We start from the raw sequence: 19,460 nt of genomic DNA on the forward strand, positions 1-19,460 counted from the left end.
AGGGTTGGACCAGGTGGCAGCTGAAGTTCATTCCTGCCCTTAAAGGGCAACTAAGTCGAGAGAGAAAAAGGAGAGAGAGAGAGAAAGAGAGAGAGAGAGAGAGAGAGAGAGAGAGAGAGAGAGAGAGAGAGAGAGAGAGAGAGAGAGAGAGAGAGAGAGAGATGATAGATAGAAGGATAGATATTTTCTGACATGTAGTCAGAAACACCTAAGTTCAAATCTGACATCAAACACTTATTACTTGTATGACCCAGAGCAAGTCACAAGCTCAAATTGTCATTTCTCACCTATAAAATAAAGATAATAATAGCACCTACTTCCCAAGATTATTGTGAAGACCAAACTTTATAAGTGCTTTAGTAATTAAGTTTAATGTAAGGAAAATATTAAGCCCTTGGATAAAATTGTGAGGGATTATCATTTTGCAGGTTTGGATTTTTGCTTTGTGTTAACTTTTTCTTTGCATTCTTAGTTTTTAGCTTAGTTCTTAGCCTATAGGAAGTACTCAATAAATGTTTGATGCAATCATTTTGAAATTGATGCATTTGTAATTCTATGTATATAATGTAGTGTAATGTATAATGAATGTAATATAATTTAGTAAGCATTGTAGTTCTTGATATCCTTCCACTTCCTTTCTGATTTCCTTTGTACCCTTTTGGAAATATCTTATCTCCTCCAGCTAAGCTTTCTCCAAACTTTGCCCCAGTTTCTGGCTGTCCCAGAGCCACAACTTCGAAAGCTCAGTTAAACTTTCCATCAAGAGCTGAGCACCACTGGGGTCAAAGGGAATAAGAAAAGTAGCTATATAGGTCCCCACAGGCCACAGGGCATATAGGAATGTTCTGTAGACATATCTGAAAGTGTGAAAACATACCCATAAAAAGAATAGCTTGACCTACCTCCAAAATTCAAAGAGGAACTTAGAAAGAGGAGGGTTTGTGTAGTGAAAGGGCCATTGGGAGTTTCAAGAGAGAGAAAAACAGTCAGATTAGGGAATGAAAAAGTTTAACAGGAGAGCAAAAAAAATAAATAAATAAATAAAAACTAGTAATTAGGGATAAGTGATGGCAAACTCAGAGTTAAGACTGTATAAGCCAACTGTATATTGGCTGATTATTATTATTTGTCATTTGTTGTTCAATCATTTCATCTCTGATTCTTTGTTTTCTTGATAAAAAAAAATTAGAAGTAGTTTACTATTTTCTTCTCCAACTCATTTGACAGATTTAGAAATTGAGTCAAGTCACTTGTCCAGAGACACATATAGTACGTCTGAGGCTGGATTTGAATTCATTTTCTGGATTCCAGGTCCAGAGCTCTATCAACTTTACCATCTACCTGCCCCTATTATTAATAGTAGTAAAAACAACAATAACTGGCATTTATATGGCAAGCATATTGATATTTAGAGAAAAAAAATCTTACCAATATTATCTCGTGGGAGGAACAATAGTATAATCTCCCTTTTACAGATGAGAAAACTGAGGCAGATATTTTCTGAATAATTTCTGATTTAAGAGAAATTGCAGAAGGGAAGAGCATGGGTCCTAGAACTCCTAATACTGTGATCATCTATCCATGGAGAGTGCCACAATGAAAAACTATGAACAGATTCCTTTCTGTTCTGTGGATCTGAAGCTAGCCCCTACCTGAAACATGAATCTTCTCTGTGACATTTTGGCAAGTGGCAAAAATCAACCCTATCAACAATTCTCTTCAAAATTACAAGTATTTATCTGATAAATTAATTCCATTATCATTTAGAAAATGCTGAGCACATACTAGGCAGCTAATAAATTTACTGGTTGATTAATGAAGCTAAAGTGCCAATGAATGATAATGATAAAACATATTACAATAATTAAACTATACTCTTTATTTCACTCCCACCTCCATGTTATTCTGGGTTTTTTAATCATCTCTGTTTTCCATCCAGTGTTCTATTACCTTTTAAAAGCAATTCATGCCTCATCTTGTTATGCCACAGTTTTCTTTAACTGTCCTGACTCAGTTTCCCTGCACTAATTTCCCTTGTCTCAGTCTCCTTTACTGTTCTGTCTCAATCCCCTAAATTGTAAATCCCCTCTGGCTCATTAAGACTGAGGACCATTTGCTCTAAGATTATAAATTAGCAAGACAAACAAGAGAGTAGGCCTCCTGACTCTTTTCTGTCCTCAAGAATTTACATTATCCCTCTAAAATATTCCAAGATACCTCACTGATATCTTCATTTCTGTGTATTCAGACATCCTGTCCTGGGTTTTTAGGATTTATGGCCTCTCCCATCCTGACAGAGCTTTTCCCGCGCTTCTTACCCCTTTCTTTGTTTAGACAAATGGTATTTAAGAAGTTGGGGTTCCTCCATTCATTGCTGGAGGCTGGCGGCTGGAGGCTGGATGCAGGATGCTGGATTCTTTGGGATGACAGTCTGCTCCAGCCCTGGAACCAACATGGATTCCTTGGTCCCAGTATACTTATCTCTATTTAACCGGATACTTTGAGACAAGAGTCCTGTCCAGTCAATTATACTCTCCCATTAATAAAATATTTAAAAACTCTCTAATCTCTCTCCTGCCTCAGTTTCTCCGGCATTACAATCTCTCTCATGAAGGCTTCTTTGACCACCATTGCCACTTACGGGGTAAAGTAGTCTTCTCAAATATCTCACAGCATTTCACCTTGATCTTACCTGAGTGTCTTATTTGGGTGTACTTTACTATTCCCCTTATTCTCTTATAAATTCTTTGCAAGAACAGCCCTGATCAAATTTAGTTCTGCATCCTCAGCTCTTATCACTGTGGCTTTCACATGCATTAAGAGTTCAACAATCCATACAGTCTCATAAGTATGGCTACCATTATCAGCCATATAGAACAAAAGATCTCTAACTCTTGTTAATTGCTGTCGTCAATATTAATCTCCCTTTAACCAACCTACTAATGACATTTTTAAACCAACCTACTAACCTCAGTTTACCTAAGTTCATTCTTGGATAATAGACATACATGTACAATATAGGAGAATTTCTCAGTCTGGGTTCCTAGAAAATCAAGGGAGATCTATATCTCTAGATCTACAATCTGTAGATCTACAATTTTGGAGAAATGATAATAATATTAATGATAATGGTAAATAAGATCTAGAATTTATAATGTGCCTTACTGTTTGCAAAGGTCTTCACAAATATTTTCTCATCTGATCTTCACAACAACCCTGAGAGGTATATGAAAGAATAAACTAATCCTAATTTGCATTTTAATATGAAGAAACAATTTAACCCCAAAGAACAAATCTTTAAGAATAGAATTTCAGGCATTGTGGCAGTCCAGTGAGTGAGAGATTCCCGGAAAATGTTGAGCTCTTCAGATAACACAATGTCCAGTTGTAGGCTAAGTTAATTCTGGCACAATCTAACAGGTCCAAGGTTTTTCTTGTTGAAAATGCAATGCATACTCAGAAACCATAAAAATCCAGTATTTAAAATTTAAAAACACATAAAAATAAAAGGAAAGGATAATAAAATACAATTCCCCTTTGGAAATGGAAGAAGGCCTCTGCAGTCAGATCTCTTTCCTTGAAACTTTTCTCGCTTCCTGCTCCCAAATCCATCTTGTTAAAGCCACGGGCACCCCAACCCTGCATTTCCCTTTTGCCTTGCTACAGCTTCAATAGTCTCAGGAGTCACCTAAACTCCCACAATGCAGGTGACATAATGAAGTATGAGTGAGGTGCAAGATTTCAAAATGTTTTACTAGGAAGTATGACAGAATCAGCTAAGAGAAAAAAAGCAGTTTTATTGAAGGGAAATCTAATAAGAAGAGGCAGCTGGAGACAATGGAACCTGTTTCCTATGGGGATTTGGGAGTGGAAGGGTGGATTTCATTGGATTTTTATAAGGTTATCTGGTTCTAAAAGGACTAGGCCCTGGGGAGAAAAAAAGGAGCCTAGGCAAGGGAACTGGCACTAATTCAACTGAATAGGAGGGAGGAAGGTAGGAAGCACCTGGAGGACTGGTGCCTACTTGATTATCAGTCAACTTCTCAACTTTAGGAAAAGAGGGTTTCAGTAATGACTGTAGGCCTTACTTTAACCAGCTGACTCAGGATTTGAGCGTTCTCTGGAGCTTCTTCTTTTAGCAGGGTAAGAAGGCTATCGAGACACTTTATTGTTGTTCAGTCATTTCTGATTCTTTGTGGCCATATTTGGGATTTTCTTGGAAGAGATACTGCAGTGGTTTGCCATTTAACAACTCATTTAACAGATGAGGAAACAGAGTTAAGTGACTTGACCAGGGTCACAAGTTAATAAGTATCTGAAGCCAGATTTGAACTCAGGAAGATGAGTCTTCCTGAAAATAGGCTAAGCACTCTCTTAATGTGCACCACTTGGCCACCATTAAGACCCTTCCACAGGTGCTTGGAAGCCAAGACTTCTGGACTTGCCATAGAGTATCAGCAAAACTAACCCCATAAAATATATATTCGATTTTGCTCCAGAAAGAGAAGAACATGAAGAATATGGGTTAAATTCTGAAATTAACAACATGCATTTAGATCTACTATCAGATAAACTACTAAAAACATAGACTATTATGACTATTAATTCAGAAACAAATGTACAAATCTGTTTAAAATGACTTCTATGTAATGAAAATGAAATCCTTAACTATCATCTTAAAATACAATGTATCCCGCTATTCTGACAAAAGGATTGCAATGCCTTCCTGAATATGAGATCAGCTGACTTCTCAGTGCTTAGCAAAGAAAGAAAAAACAGAAAGGACAGAAAAGTCACTTTCTCAGTTCTCAGGTCAGAGCAGATCCAGGATGAAGAGTCCGATTTGAACTCTCCCACTCCCTTATACCTACTCAAGAGAAAAAGAAAGGAAGGAAACAAGCATTTATGTGTACTTACAGTATACCAATCATTATTCTAAGTACTTTCCAAATAATGCCTCATTAGAGTTTTACAACCATGGGAGTTAACATAGTATTATGATCTTCATTTTACAAATTAAGTGGCTTACCCATGGTCACACAGCTATTAAATTTTGTTATCATTCAGTTATTTCAGCTGTGTCTGATTTCATTTGGGAAAAGATATTGGAGTAGTTTATTATTTTTTCCAGCTCATTTTACAGATGGGGAAACTGAGGCAAACAGGATTATATGACCTGCCCAGAATCACACAGCTAGTAAATATCTAGGGCCGGATTTCAACTCAGAAAAATGCATCTTCCTGACTCTGAGCCCAGTACTGTATCCCAATGTACCACCTAGTAAGTGTCTAGGGCTGGATTTGAACTCAGGTCTTCCTGACTTCGGGTCCAATGTTCTGCATACCATGGTACCACCTAGCTACAGGTAAAACTCTCTCTATCCTGAAACAGGCTTACTATGTTTAAGTATTCATGGAGTTTCCAAAAACATGCTGTTCTTGAAAACGATCTTCATTTAAGATTCTTGCTTTTCATTTGCAACAAAGAAACCTTTTCAGGAAACAAGTAATGAAGGCTGCACTTCAGATCACATTTCCTTTCTCATGCAAGATTAATGTTTAAATCATCTCCCCTTACAGTCTCAGAACACAGTCTTTGCACTGCTGGCAAATCTATCTAAAGAGGAATTACAGAGAGAACAGAGAGGGAGCAGCACAGATGCCCAAGAGTGACATCTTGCTTACCTGGGTCTTCTTCCTAACCAATGGGGCTGCCATTGTCATAATCACATTTAATCATACATAATCATTCTGTGCTCTTAAAGATGCCATAATTCCTTAATGCCCTGAGCCACAATTAATAATTCATTACATGGGAATAAAACTCTGAAGCATTTTTAGGAGAAGAGTCTTCATCCATGTCTCTTTCAACATGCTTTGTAATCATGGGAAGCACTTTACCATGGAGATGCCATTTGAAAATGTTCTCTGGTAAATAAGCTTAGGTGGAGAACAGGGGTTCAGAAACAGGTCTGGAGCTGAATAGGAGAAGGATTAAGATATTTTGTGGAATAGGGATTTGTAAATTTTTTTTTTGGCATGGTCTTATTGACAGTCAAAACCTGAGGGGAGAATTATACAAATAGATATAGATATAGACACACATATATATATATAAAACACACATACATACATACACACGTGTGCATTTATATCTACATATATTCACATATGTCTATATATGCACATGTATGTGTACATGTGTGTATATGTGTTTTTGTTTATATAACTTTAGGAAGTAGTTTATTAGTTGTCCAGCAGATATATTTTTATACATACACACTTCCCACATATACATACCCCAGCTCTAGGAGATACACATCATACAGGTTCAGAATAATATTTGTAAAATAATTGAAGGAAATGTTACATTTCAGTTAGTAAGAAGTGGAAATAAAGGTCTCTTTTTTTTTCATCCAAGTTCACAAACTTCCCAAAATCTATCTGCCAACTCCTTGGGGATCTGGACCCCAGGTTAAAATCCCCTCTTATAGGTGGATTAAAAAGTTAATGATTCAGGGAGGTTTTTTAGGTAGGGTTATTTTTCCTTTAGTCATAGGACAATACCCCTGAGTGCATGAATCTATGTGAAAGAAATGATCAGAAGAAAAGCTCCATCCTGAAAATTGAAACCCTAAATGAATAAATTATAGGGACCCTCAGAATACCTTGATAACTGAATCCTAACTCCCCGCAAGTGTTGAAAGATGGCATTGACCTGGATGCAGGGAGGGAGGACATCTATTGTTGGGGGGAGTTTAAGGACAAGAGCAACCAAGCTACCCCAAGAGGGTGGCTTATCTCAGCAGAAACAGCAGGTGACCTGATTACCCCCAAAGGAAGCAGCAGGCAGCTGGCAAAAGGCAATGGAAGGGAACACCCAGCTCATGAAGGTGATCCAGGAAATGCGTTCTGAGATCAACAAGCTAGAAAAGGAGAATAAGGCTCTCCGAGTGGAGCTGGACTTCACCAGCCAGAAGGCCTCTGCTTGGGAAGGCAACAGAGAAAAAGGGGAAGCCAGAAGGACCAGCACTCTAGGGGAAGAGCTGGTCACTGCACCCATAGCCATTCACAGGACGGTCTCAGCGGATTCTGCCCTGGCCCTGAAGGAACCCAAAGGTATCACATACCTCATGTTGCTCTTGATTTGTGTCCACATTAGTCAGAAAAAGCCCTTTGTTTCCCATTTAGAAGACTTTATTTGCCTTGTATTTTGCATAACAGCTTCTGCTGGGATTTTAGGTGCAGAGTAGCTAATTAAAGATACTTGAAAGAGTTTATTTCAGGGTCCATGAAAGATATCCCCAAATAGGTCTGGGGGGAGCAAAAGTGACAAGTTCATTTCTAGCCTCATGAAAAACAATTTTTTAAACTATCTGATTTCAAAAATGCTATAAAAATATAGCACACAAGGTACAAAATTTAAGAGCACAGAAAATTCTTCCTCTGTCACTTTGTGACTTTGAGCAATTTGGAATTCAGTTTCTACATCTGGCTTTAAGTCTATAAATTGAGTCTTGTGCAAGGACTCACAAAAGCTCTGCAAAGAATCTTACCCACCATAATGGGGACATTCCTGATGAAAATACAGCCTGATAGATCATTTTTGAGAAAGTTACTTGGTTAATGTGTACACTCAGATGCCAAGTAGAGTCAGGAGACCCAGGTACCAATATAAACTCTACTACTTTACTCAGACAAATTATTGAGCTTCTAAATATGTGTTTCCTTGTCCATAAAATGGCAATAATGATATTCTTCTATGAAAGCCTTTCAAAGTTATTTAGGAAACAGCAGAGTGGAACAGAAATAGTACTGCATTGGGAGAAAAATTACTCTGGTTTTAATCCTGGTTTTGCTGTGACACCTTCAAAGAGTCACAACTAACCTTCATTTTCACCAATGGCAGGAGGATATTTGACTGATTGATCTTTAAGGTCTTTTCCAGCTCTTCTCTAGCACCAGATGAGATATATTCATAAAAAGCTCTTCTGGACCAAAAGCTGTATGTTAATGTTGGCTATTAGGATTATGATCCTGGGATGTGTAAATAGGAATTGCTATACACAGATGTGTCTGAGGATTGATCTTGTTTATATGGGCCACAGAAGGATATGGATCATATTTATTCCCAGGCATTATGGTATCCTAGAGTAATTATTGGATTTGGCAATAGAGTTTTCATTATTGTTTAGTTCTTTTTCAGTCATATCCAACTCTTCATGATCCCATTTGGGATTTTCTTGGCAAAGATACTGGAGAAGTTTGCCATTTCCTTCTCCAACTCTTTACAGATGAAGAAACTGAGGCAAACAGGGTTAAGTGACTTGTCACTTGTATGTAGTTGTATGTAGACATACAACTAATAAGACTCTGAGTCTGGATTTTCATTCAGGAAGACAAGGCTTCCTAACTCCAGGCCTAGTATTTTATCTATGTCCCATCTGTATGGGTTTAAATCTTGCATAAGAGATTTGAGAGCTGGGTGATGTGGGTAAGCCCTTTGATCTCTCTGACCTTTCTTCTTCAGTAAATCTGTAAAATGGGAATAATATTATCTATGGTAACTAACCCACAGGGATCTTGTGAGCAGTAAATAAAATTACATATATATGTGTATATATATATATATGTATATATATGTCATATATACATATAAATAATACATATTTATCTGTGTGTATAGAGTGCTTCATAGATTTTAAAGCATTGTGCATATGCTAGTCATAATAACAATAATATAATAATACTATCATCATCATCATCATCCAAATCAATCATTCACTAAAGTTTTTAATCGGAGTGATTGTCCATTTATTACAATAGGAAGCATGTTGTTGACTACAGAGATTACATGAATAAAAGCTATAATAGAAATAATAGTAATAATAATTAGCATTATATAACATTTAAGGTTTGCAAAGAATTTTACAAATATTTCATTTAATCCTGAAATTAATCCTCAGAATAACCCTCAGAGGTAGATCTTATTATTATCCCATTTTACAGATGAGGAAACTGAGACAAATAGAAATTAAAGTGACTTGCCCAGGATCACACAGTTAAGAAGTGTCTGAGGCTGGTTTTAAATTCTGGTCCTTTTAACTCCAGGCCCAACTATTCAGCCACCATATCATTAAGCTACCTCTAGGTAGCCTTTTTCTCTAGTAACAGATCCAAAATCCATTGTTTTCCCAGGGTCATATAGCAAACTAGGGCTAGAAAACAGATTAGAATCCGAGTTACTAGATAAATAGTGTGGTTTCCCACCAGACCAGGACAGTTCTTTTATACCAGAATGAAATATTCCCTTTAATCAATAATGTTTGACTTTTGGATAAGTCTAAACCAGAAACTTAATAGAGTATTTGTGAACTTAATTAAATGGGTGGGCTTTATTTTCATGAATGTCTGCTACACAGGTAATATCATGACCGTTAGACGCTATACCATTTCCTCATCTGTTCATTCTTTTGCGGCCCATGAGCATTGTAAATCGGGAAAAGGACACATGAGCAGCGGCATTCTAGAAGCCCAGGGAATGATGAAATCACCAGCCTGCTCTCCAGTTACAAAGCTAGCCAACGAAGATGGAAAGGGATTTGCCGCAGGTTGTTTTACCAGCAACACTTCTAATAAAAGGACTTTTCAAGACCATGTTTTTAAGTGCAGGTAATATATTATGTACATATATGTGTATATATATATATACACATATCAACACACATGTATTTCCATATATACACATTCACAGACACAAACACACATATACACATACATACATATATGTAGACATATATACGTACTGGTATAAGATCATGTAAATCAGTCAATGAGCATTTATTAAATAATAATTTTGTGCCAAGCCACTTAACCTCTGTCTTCTTCAGTTTCCTCAACTTTAAAAAAAAAAAATGGGGATAATAAAAGCATCTACTTCCCAGAATTGTTATAAGGATCAAATGAGATAATGTTTGTAAAGTACCTAGCAAAGTTCTTGGCAAAGAGTAGGTGCTTAATAAATGCCTGATTCCTTCCTTCTTTCTAAGTACTAGAGATACAAAAAAGGTAAAAACATGGCCCTTGTCCTTAAGGAATTCATATTATTTTAATATCACATTATTATAAATACCTTTAAAAACTGGACCAAGTAGAGAATTGAAAATGGTCCTCCAACTCACAAATCAACTGTAGGAAATTTTCTGCTTTAAGAGAGGTAAAGAAAGGTGATAACAAATTTTATTTGTCAATATGACAAGAAACCAGCATTTTTTATGGGAATTTCCAAATCATAGAGTTGGAAGGAACTTAAAAAATCATATAGTCTAACTCTGCCATTTCACAGATGAGAAAAATGAGGCTCAACAAGGTTAAGTAAGTCACAAATCTTGGATCCAAACTCCTAGTTTTCTGACTTCGAATTTGGAAAACCTAGATTTTAACCAGCAATTTTCCTTTAAAAACCACAGAAAACATTTGTTAGGAAAAAAGGTGAAGTGGAAACTCTTCTCTTAGCTTTTAAGAAACAATAACCCAATGAAATTTCTGCTAATTTGTTACTTCCTAAAGCTTTTGCTGGCCCTTTATAGATAAACAGTTAAATAAAATGCAGAATACTGTCTGAAAAGTCTGTCTTCAATTAGAATTTATAAGTGTAACATCAGAAGGCTATGTTAATGTTTATAGAGATTGATTTTAAAATTCATTTTTATATTGGTTTCCTAAAGAGTTAGTTCTACTATTTTGCTAAAGAGAGGATTTATGTAAGATTGGATTCAGTTTTACAGAAAGTTACTATATTGTCCTCAGAATTTATAATTCAATTTCTACCCTCAACTAGGAGTTATTTTTTCCATTCATTTAATGAGAAATTGTGTTACTATTGTATTGTGGGAATTGGCTCCGAAAAGAAATATATGGATTGTTAGAACTGTGAACATCCCATAATTTGAATAGCAAACTCACACCATGGGATTTGGGGGTAGGTACAAGTTCTGGCAGAGACCTCAAGAAGTCTTCACCAAAACCTGGCTTTTGGCTCCCCTTCTGGAAATAACTCTAGACATCCAAAAGAGAATGGATGAACAGAAGGAATCTCTTCAAGGCCTTCTCTTGGAACTACAGACAAGCTTTATATTTTAATTCAGACTTTAGTAAATTAGAGAATAAGTAGGATTTTGTGAAAGACCCAAGGATCACAGCCACCATTCATGTTTCTTCCAAATTCCAAAATATCTGTTTGTAAATAAAGTTTTGGAATTCATCCCATTTTAAGTTGGATATTGACAATAATTGAAAGAACAAATTAAGTATTTGCATTAAAAATGGGGTCAATATTAATCAGGTAATATATATTGTCTAACCACTTTACACATAAGAGTAAAGTGTAAAATGTGACAAATGAACATTTAAAAGCACAAGCAGAAGTACAATTTTATTAAACTATGTAAGTCATTTGCTAAGTTGTAGTCATTTCCATTTTTCCAATTGCTTTCCTGGAGGTTAAGTAGCCAAAAAATTTAAATTAGATCATTATCCACCCTACCATTAGTTAGAACTATTTATTGTAACAATAGCCTTTGAGAGAAATTACGAAGAAATATTGAGAATCACTTTGCTTGGATTAATTTTTTAATCACGTGAGAAATCAATTTTCTTCATGAGTTTTTCTACCATTCCCCTTCTTTCTTTGCCTCTCTTCCTCTTCCTACCTTTCCTTTTCTTCTCTTCTTTTTTCTTTCCCTCCCTCCCACTTTCTTTTTTCCTTCTTTCCTCTCCTTCCTTTGTTTCTTTTTTCTTTCTTCCTTTCTTCTTTCCTATCCCCCCTTCCCTTTCTTGAATTATATTCCAATTTGTTCTATTTCAAAGGAAGAAATAACTCTATTGTTGAAAAAGTGGGGCAAATTTTTTGGCATACACACAGACAGCTTAGTACTTGTCAGCTCTACTTATTCCTTTTCCTTCTAGAAAGCTTATTAAAGGTATTCAAATAAACCTCTTCTTCCTTTGTCCATTATAAACCCATCATCTGAAACCTACTAATCCTCCTTTTATAGAAGCAGTGACTAAATATTGTTTTGACAAGAATAAATCTTCACTTGGGGAAAAACACATATCAAAATGTACTGGAACTGTCCCACTGAGGATGAACTATGAATTTGCAACTGGGAAAGACACATGGACCTTTGGGAGCAATTAATGGCACACTGAATAAAGAAATAAGCATGGAGTGAGAAAAACCTGAGTTCAAATCTACTCTCAGACATTTACTAACTGTATGACCTTTACTAAATCATTTAATTCTGTTCATCTCAGTTTTTTCAACTGTAAAAGGGGGATAAAAATAGTACTTATCTCCCCAAGTTGTTGTGAGCATCAAATGAGATAATTGTAAAGTCCTTAACAGAGTGCCTGGTCCATAATAGGTACTATACAAATGCTAGCTATTATGATGATTATAATAATTATATATTTAATAATTATTAATAATAGTTATTATTATATCTAGACAGCAGGGTTATTAGGAAAGGAGAAAGAAGGAACAAGAGAGCAAACCTCTAATAAGCAATTTGGTCAACCAGGACAAGCAGCACAAAAGTTACTCTCAAAGTACCAGTTTAAGAGAAATTCAATAGGGAAGGAAAAAGCCTCAGCTAGAGCTGAGCACCTTTTCCTATAGTCATAACAGATATCCTTATGCCAAGTTGCCTGCTCTATTAATCCAAAGAAATGTCAAATTCCCTTCCAATAGTTCACTTGATGTTTCTGCATATTTTTTGTTTTCACTATATTCTCAGGCTTGTTTTCTTTAGAATACCCTCTTAAGTCTTTTTTTCTTTCTCCCATCCCTATTCTAGTTCTGAAACCCTACTTTTTCATAGCATCTACTGATAGCTAATTAGGTGCCATGTGTAGAAGTTCCCAGAGGCTAAAGTGAGAAATCTTTATTTTCTCTAAGCAAGTTAAGCAAATGATTAATTGATATCCTAGCCACAATTCTTAACTCTTTTACTATTAAGCAAAAAAGCTTGCGACCAAAAGTAATTGCTCCAATCACTTGTTTAAATTTTATTGTCTATATTCAGTAGCAGAAGAAGTATAGCCATAGAACAACGAGGATTTTGTTTTTTCCAGTGCATTATAATGTTTGTTTTGTGAAATTACTCAGAGGGAGGCTATTTTCAAGCTCAGTATTCTTAAAGGGAAGAAAACAGGAGATTTGTCTGGTGGTAAGGCAGTTTGAGTTGTGACCAGGTAGAGCTTGCCACAAAATTTTGAGTGTGGATTTGGAAATAGGGAAAATAATTTGATTGTCTGCAGATGGAAGAATGTTTAGGCAACGATCAAAGATGATGAGACTATTTGGTGGTTAGTGATCAGAGAACAGAACTTGTATTCAAGAAGCCCTGAGTTCAAATCCTACTTCAGATATTTATCCTGGACAAGCCTCAGTTTCCTCATCTGTAAAACTGGGATAATAAGAGTACTTAGCTCATAGGGTTTTTGTGAGAATTAAATAAGATACTATATATAAAGTTCTTTACAAACTTTAAAATGCTATATAAATGCCAATGATGTGAAGAATGAGAAAAAGAAGGAGAAGAAGAGGGAGGAGGAGAAGGAGAAGAAAAAAGGAGAAGGAAGAGAAAGAAAAAGAAGGAAGAGGAGAAGAAGAAGAGAAGAAGGAGGAGAAGGAGGAGGAGGAAGAGGAAGAAAGAAAGAAAGAAGAAGAGGAGAAGAAGAAAAAAGAAGAAAGATGAAGAAGAAAGAAGAAGAGGAGGAAGAGGAGGAGGAAAGGAAGAAGAGTGGGAGGTGGAAAAAGGAAGAAGAAGAAAGAAGAAGAAGAAGAAAAAAGGAGGAAGAAGAAGAAGAAGGAAGAAGAAAAGAAAAAGAAGAAGAAAAATAAGAAAGAAGAAAGAAGAAAGAAGAAGAAGAAAGAAGAAAAGAAGCAGAAGAAAAGAGGAAGAAGAAAAAGAAGAAGAAGAAGAAGAAGAAGAAGAAGAAGAAGAAGAAGAAGAAGAGGAAGAAGAAGAGGAGGAAGAAGAAAAGGAGGAAGCCAAATTGTTTGATCTTATGTCCATTGACCAATGATCCAATCCTGTAAGTGCAGACAGAAGATCACCTTTTATGGGTTATTCCATCATAACCTTTGGGGAGATGGGGCAACTTGAAGAACAAAAGTAGGTAATGCTGAGAAAGAAAAGTACTTCAGGAACCTTACACCTTAAGCCAAAGGGCTTGATTTTCCAAGCTCAAAAAGGTTTTTTACTAGTTCTCAGCACATTCTGCCATGTTGGGTATAAAATATTAGGAACAGAGCGTTAGAAGTAGGGAAACAGGAAAAGTCCAGAAATGAACCAGCTCTTTGTAGAGTGCAATTGTTCCCAGGAATCTCTCTGCCACCACATTTCATCAGATTTTTCATTACTTCAAAGTTCTGTTTTCCAAACTGTTTCAATTTTCCTGCAAAACAAAGTGTTGTGGACATTTGTTTCTATTGCAGCTCAGAAAACCCAAGCTTAACTGATTCAGTCTTCCCAGTAACAAGAATTTATTTTCAGGTAGTTTTTGCTACTAAAAAATCAATCCCCTTATCTCCCTGAGGGAGGTCAAATTTCAGCAACCTTATTAAAAGAGCTCTGAAGTCCCAGCAGAACTGGGACCTACTCCTCCTCCTAATGTTGACTTCTCTTTCTTTATCTATAAAATAAAAGGTTTGGATGATTTGGACTCAAGGTCTTCTCTAGTTCTAACATTCTGTAAATCTGAGAGTGGGTCTTGATTTCCCTCTATCTCCTCTTCATCTCAATTTCTGCAAAAGTGGAATGAGCTTTATTCATGGCCTAGTCACATAATGTTTAGGAGTTTTTAGCTTCCTCATATAAAATCAAAGATTTGGACTAGATAATCTAAAGTCCTTTTCCATTTCTGAAATAATATTTCAAGTGTGTGGGGGATAAGGAGAGATTGAGTTCCTTTTTATGTTCCTTCTCACAAAAGTATTACATGGGTTCATAAGAGTCTTTGTTCCATAGACACCATAGTAAAGCCTATGTCCTCAGGATAATGTTTTTAAATACATAAAATAAAGCACATAGAATTACAAAGAAAACCAATCATATTGAAATGTAATTATCAAAATATTTTTTTTAAAAACAAGTTCACCCAATATTACTTCTTTAATCCCACCCCCATTCTAGTTCCTGAATTCAACTTGGGAGAAGAGTAAGGTTGACAACTTTGCAAAGCTCTGCCTCATTTAAATCTTGTACACCCAAAACCAAGACGTCACTTTCATGATGTGATTGGTTCTCTTCAAAAATGAAGGACCAACAACAACAACAATATCATTTACTGACCACTAGCTAGATCATATGTAGAGGAATTCTCAGAGACCAAAGTGAAAAATCATGATTTTCTTTAGCTAGCAAGCTAATCAAGAGTTTCTCACTCTAGAACCAAAATCCCCTCCCAGAAAAAGCAGGTTTCATGCATGTCAAATTTGAAACTATTCTTGATAACCAGGGACAAGCGAAAAAGTGTGATATCAAACTCAAATAATGATGATTTCTTGGTAGCTGCATATTCATTTTATTTATTCAATTAAGCATTTTCTAATTACATCATAATCTGTCCTACTTTCATCTTCCTCCTCACTTATTTCCCTTTACTTCTCCCCCAATCCCCCACTCCTACTCTATGAAGTATAGAGAACTGACCTATAGATCAAAAAGTCCTAAATTTGATTCTTGTATTTTATATATTCTGGCTGTATAACCCTGAAGAAATCGGCACTGGTACAACGAATTTTCTCTCTGGAAGCTCCCTACATGAATGAAATAAAAAATTTAGTGAAAAAGAAAAACCCAAGAACTATGTTAATTTAAATAGAGAGCTACCAATTGTCCCTCTCTTAGTGGGAATGGGGTGAGAGGAGTGAGGTGAATAGCCTCCCTCAAAGTATAGTGACCTGGGATCCCTGTATCTCCCCCAGGGGAATAGTTATTCACTTTGAAATTGGGGTGCACATGCCAAAAATTTTTAGTTATAGTCCTGAGAACAAGGGAATTTCTGGCCCATGCGGATGTGAAGAATTAGAAGTCACTTTGAATTGAGCCCTTTTCAGGCATATTCTCAGAATCAGGTAGGTATGAATGTGTACCAAAATCTATATAATACCACAGCAAGTAAAATAAGAATGGACAGAATAATCAGCTAAATAATTCTCATTCAAGTCTGAATAAATGGACCTTTTTTAAGCAGATCAAACATTTCAATAGTTATCAGCATAAAAAATATGTTAAGTTCCATACCCCAACCCATACCTCAGTATGTAACTTCCAAAATATATCCAGTTTTTCTTTTTAAAAAAGGGGTGGGGGAAAGAAAGAAAAGAAAAGGAAGTTAGGAAGTTAGGAAGGAAGGAAGGAAGGAAAGGAGGGAGGGGAGAAGGAAGGAAGGAAGGAAGGAAAGAAAGAAGGAAGGAAGGAGGGAAAGAAGGAAGGAAGGAAGGAAGGAAGGAAAGAAGGAAGGAAGGAAAGAAGGAAGGAAGGAAGGAAGCAAGGAAGGAAGGAAGGAAGGAAGGAAGGAAGGAAGGAAGGAAGGAAGGAAGGAAGCAAGGAAGGAAGGAAGGAAGGAAGGAAGGAAGGAAGGAAGGAAAGAAGGAAGAAAGGAAGGAAGGAAGGAAGGAAGGAAGGAAGGAAGGAAGGAAGGAAGGAAGGAAGGAAGGAAGGAAGGAAGGAAGGAAGGAGGGAGGGAGGGAGAGAGGGAGGGAAGGGAAAGGAGGGAGGGAGGAAGGAAGGAAGGAGGGAGGGAGAGAGGGAGGGAAGGGAAGGGAGGGAGGGAGAGAGGGAGGGAGGGAGGAAAGAGAACAAAAATAACCCACATCCCAATGGGAAAACCATTACTCTTCCCTGCCCCAGGCCCCACCAGTACCAGGCAGCCTATTTTGATTTAGGAAAGCTCTAATTTTAACCTCATATCAAGCTTCCAACTTCTACCCTTAGCTACTAGTTCCTCCTGAAATCCAATCAATATAAATCTAGAGTCTAGAACTTCTAGAACATAACCTTTCAAATGCTTTTTAAAAGACTCTCCCTCTTTTTCTTTTCTCTAGATTACATACCCCACTTTATTTAATTGATTCTCATTTAAGATGATTTCTTGCTTCTTCACCATTCTGAGGTTACCCTCAGGGTTTCATAAGCTTGAAGGTTCTTGTAGACTGTTGGAAGGTATTTTGAAGTCTATCTAAACCCTATATGTAGAACTGGATTTGGAAATGAGAGGAATCTTAAAATGATCTGACCCAAACCCGCATTCTGCAGTGATATACAAGATCATATAGTAACATGGGAACTTGTACCCAGTTCTTTTTTATATTCCAGATTCCTTGATGATATATTCCTGTTCTATTACTGAATAAGTAATCCAAAATAATTTAGGAGCAGGTGATTCCCCTCTCGGGGCCTCAGTTTTGACATCTTTGAAATGGGAAGGATGGATTCCATCTCTAAATTCACGAGATCATAAATTAAGAACTAGAAAACCATCTATTCCAACACCTTCAATTTTCAGTTGAGGAAACTGAGGCCCTGAGAGATAGTGACTTGCTCATGGTCAAACATGTAAGAATTGAATTAATATTCTCTGACTCTAAAACTAGCATTCTTGTCACCGTCTCATTCCTCTGGCAATCTATGTTTAATAATGCTTTTTTAAAAAAGACTAATCATTTATCATATTGGATTTGACAAAATGCTATAAATATTTCATAATCAAATCTGACCTGCCTGAGCATTGAGCCAAAAAAATCTTAGCTTTCTCTTCTCTCATTCTGCTTCCTTAGGGGCAAAATAAAAGCGGTGAGTTTCCTGTTACCCATGGAGATGTCATCATATTCCAAAGACCCAGATTCGTTGGAATGCATACAAAATCAGAACCCAAAGCAGCTGAGCACCATTATGGAAAAAGACATGTGAGACCAATGAATTTGTAAAGACCATTTGATTCTGAAGATGAGAGCCCTAAAATGATCACTATGTGTGTGTGTGTCAGGTTTCTTCTGCAAAGTGCTTTTGGCAAGATCCCCGCTGGGAATCACAAAAGACTTTGTGTCAGGTCACTGGCCTCTTGTTTGGCAAGGAATCCCTGAATCTGTTGAGAACAATTGGTAATGAGATCTCCATAGATCTCATTCTTGTACCTTGGAGGCCTGATTTGTGTACAGTTGGCAGCTGCTGCAGGCCTCTTGCTCATAAAATGAATCACTTCATGGGATAACAACATGTCCATGCTCAGACTGTGCTGTTCTTATCTTCCCAGGAGAGACAATTAGTCCCTTTGGACTTGTTCTACCTCCGAAATGATCATGCTTTTCCTAACAAGTTTCATTTTTTATTAAAGATACAAAAATAATAGACTCCATTAGCCATTCTTCTTTTAATCTTCATTAAGTTATGACCCCAGGGGCAAAGTATAGCTTGGATAATTCATGATAGAAGCTTTATTTGTTATTCTTCAGTAAAATGGGGATAAAAAATAGTATTTATCCCCCAGAGTTGTTTTGAAGATCCATTGAAATAGTTGCAAAGTACTTCACATGGTGACTGGAACATAATATGGGAGTGAGTGAAATAGATAGATAGATGATAGATGAGATAAATAGATAGATAAGATAGCTAAACATATAAGTGTATGTACATATATATATATGTTATTATCATTGTTATTACTCATTGTGTATGGTTCTCTGAAGGAATAAGTCCAGTTGTTACTTAGACATACCAATTTTGTTCGGTCTTTTTAGGAATCACGCCCCAAAACACACAGCTACCCTGTTTTTCCACTGCCCATAACTCCCCATCCCTGTACCAACATATGTACTCTTCTCTTGGAGAATGAGAATTAACAATTAACATACACATTTGTCTTTGGAGATGGAGTCCATACTCACTCCTGAGAGGTCTAATGATTCCTTCCTAATATCTAAATTTTTATATTCTCTATTTGCAAAGTTATCTCATTTCTTCTCATTCCCTTTGTCACACATCAAATCAGACTCAGCTCCCCATAATAGACCTTTAAATCCAATTCTTTTGCAAAAATAGAATTTCCAGTTATTCAACAAGTACAACCTTATTGAGAGTACTACAATACAGAGGTAAGGATGAAAGAGTTAGGGCCAGATCCAACTGTCTTCCAGCAGCCTATAAGAATGACGCTTAAGATCCTCTGAGGGGAGCCAGGATGGTGAAAAAGCATGAGATCATCTCCTGTGAGGATGAATGGAAGGAACTGGGGGAAGTGTCTAACTTGTACAAGAAAAGCCTTCTCCAGGACCCAGACTCAAATCCCCACTCTGCTATTGGTACTGTCTTTGTGACTTTTGGAAGTCAACCTCTTTGTGCCTCAGTTTTCTCAACTGTAAAAGAAGAGAGTTCATGATGGTCTTGAAGGTT

General features: G+C 36.6%; 1 protein-coding gene across 1 annotated transcript; it reads left to right on the forward strand.

Moving 5' to 3' along the window:
* The first annotated feature begins 6,866 nt into the window (after positions 1–6,866).
* CCDC195 (coiled-coil domain containing 195) lies at positions 6,867–18,347 on the forward strand. The gene is made up of 3 exons (XM_051990506.1): positions 6,867–7,119; positions 9,423–9,672; positions 17,849–18,347. Exons 1-3 carry the CDS (start codon positions 6,867–6,869, stop codon positions 17,979–17,981), a joined length of 636 nt encoding a protein of 211 aa, XP_051846466.1. The 3' UTR covers positions 17,982–18,347.
* Positions 18,348–19,460: the final 1,113 nt, after the last annotated feature.

Source organism: Antechinus flavipes, chromosome 3 (genome assembly GCF_016432865.1).
Source record: "Antechinus flavipes isolate AdamAnt ecotype Samford, QLD, Australia chromosome 3, AdamAnt_v2, whole genome shotgun sequence".
Lineage (NCBI taxonomy): Eukaryota > Metazoa > Chordata > Mammalia > Dasyuromorphia > Dasyuridae > Antechinus > Antechinus flavipes.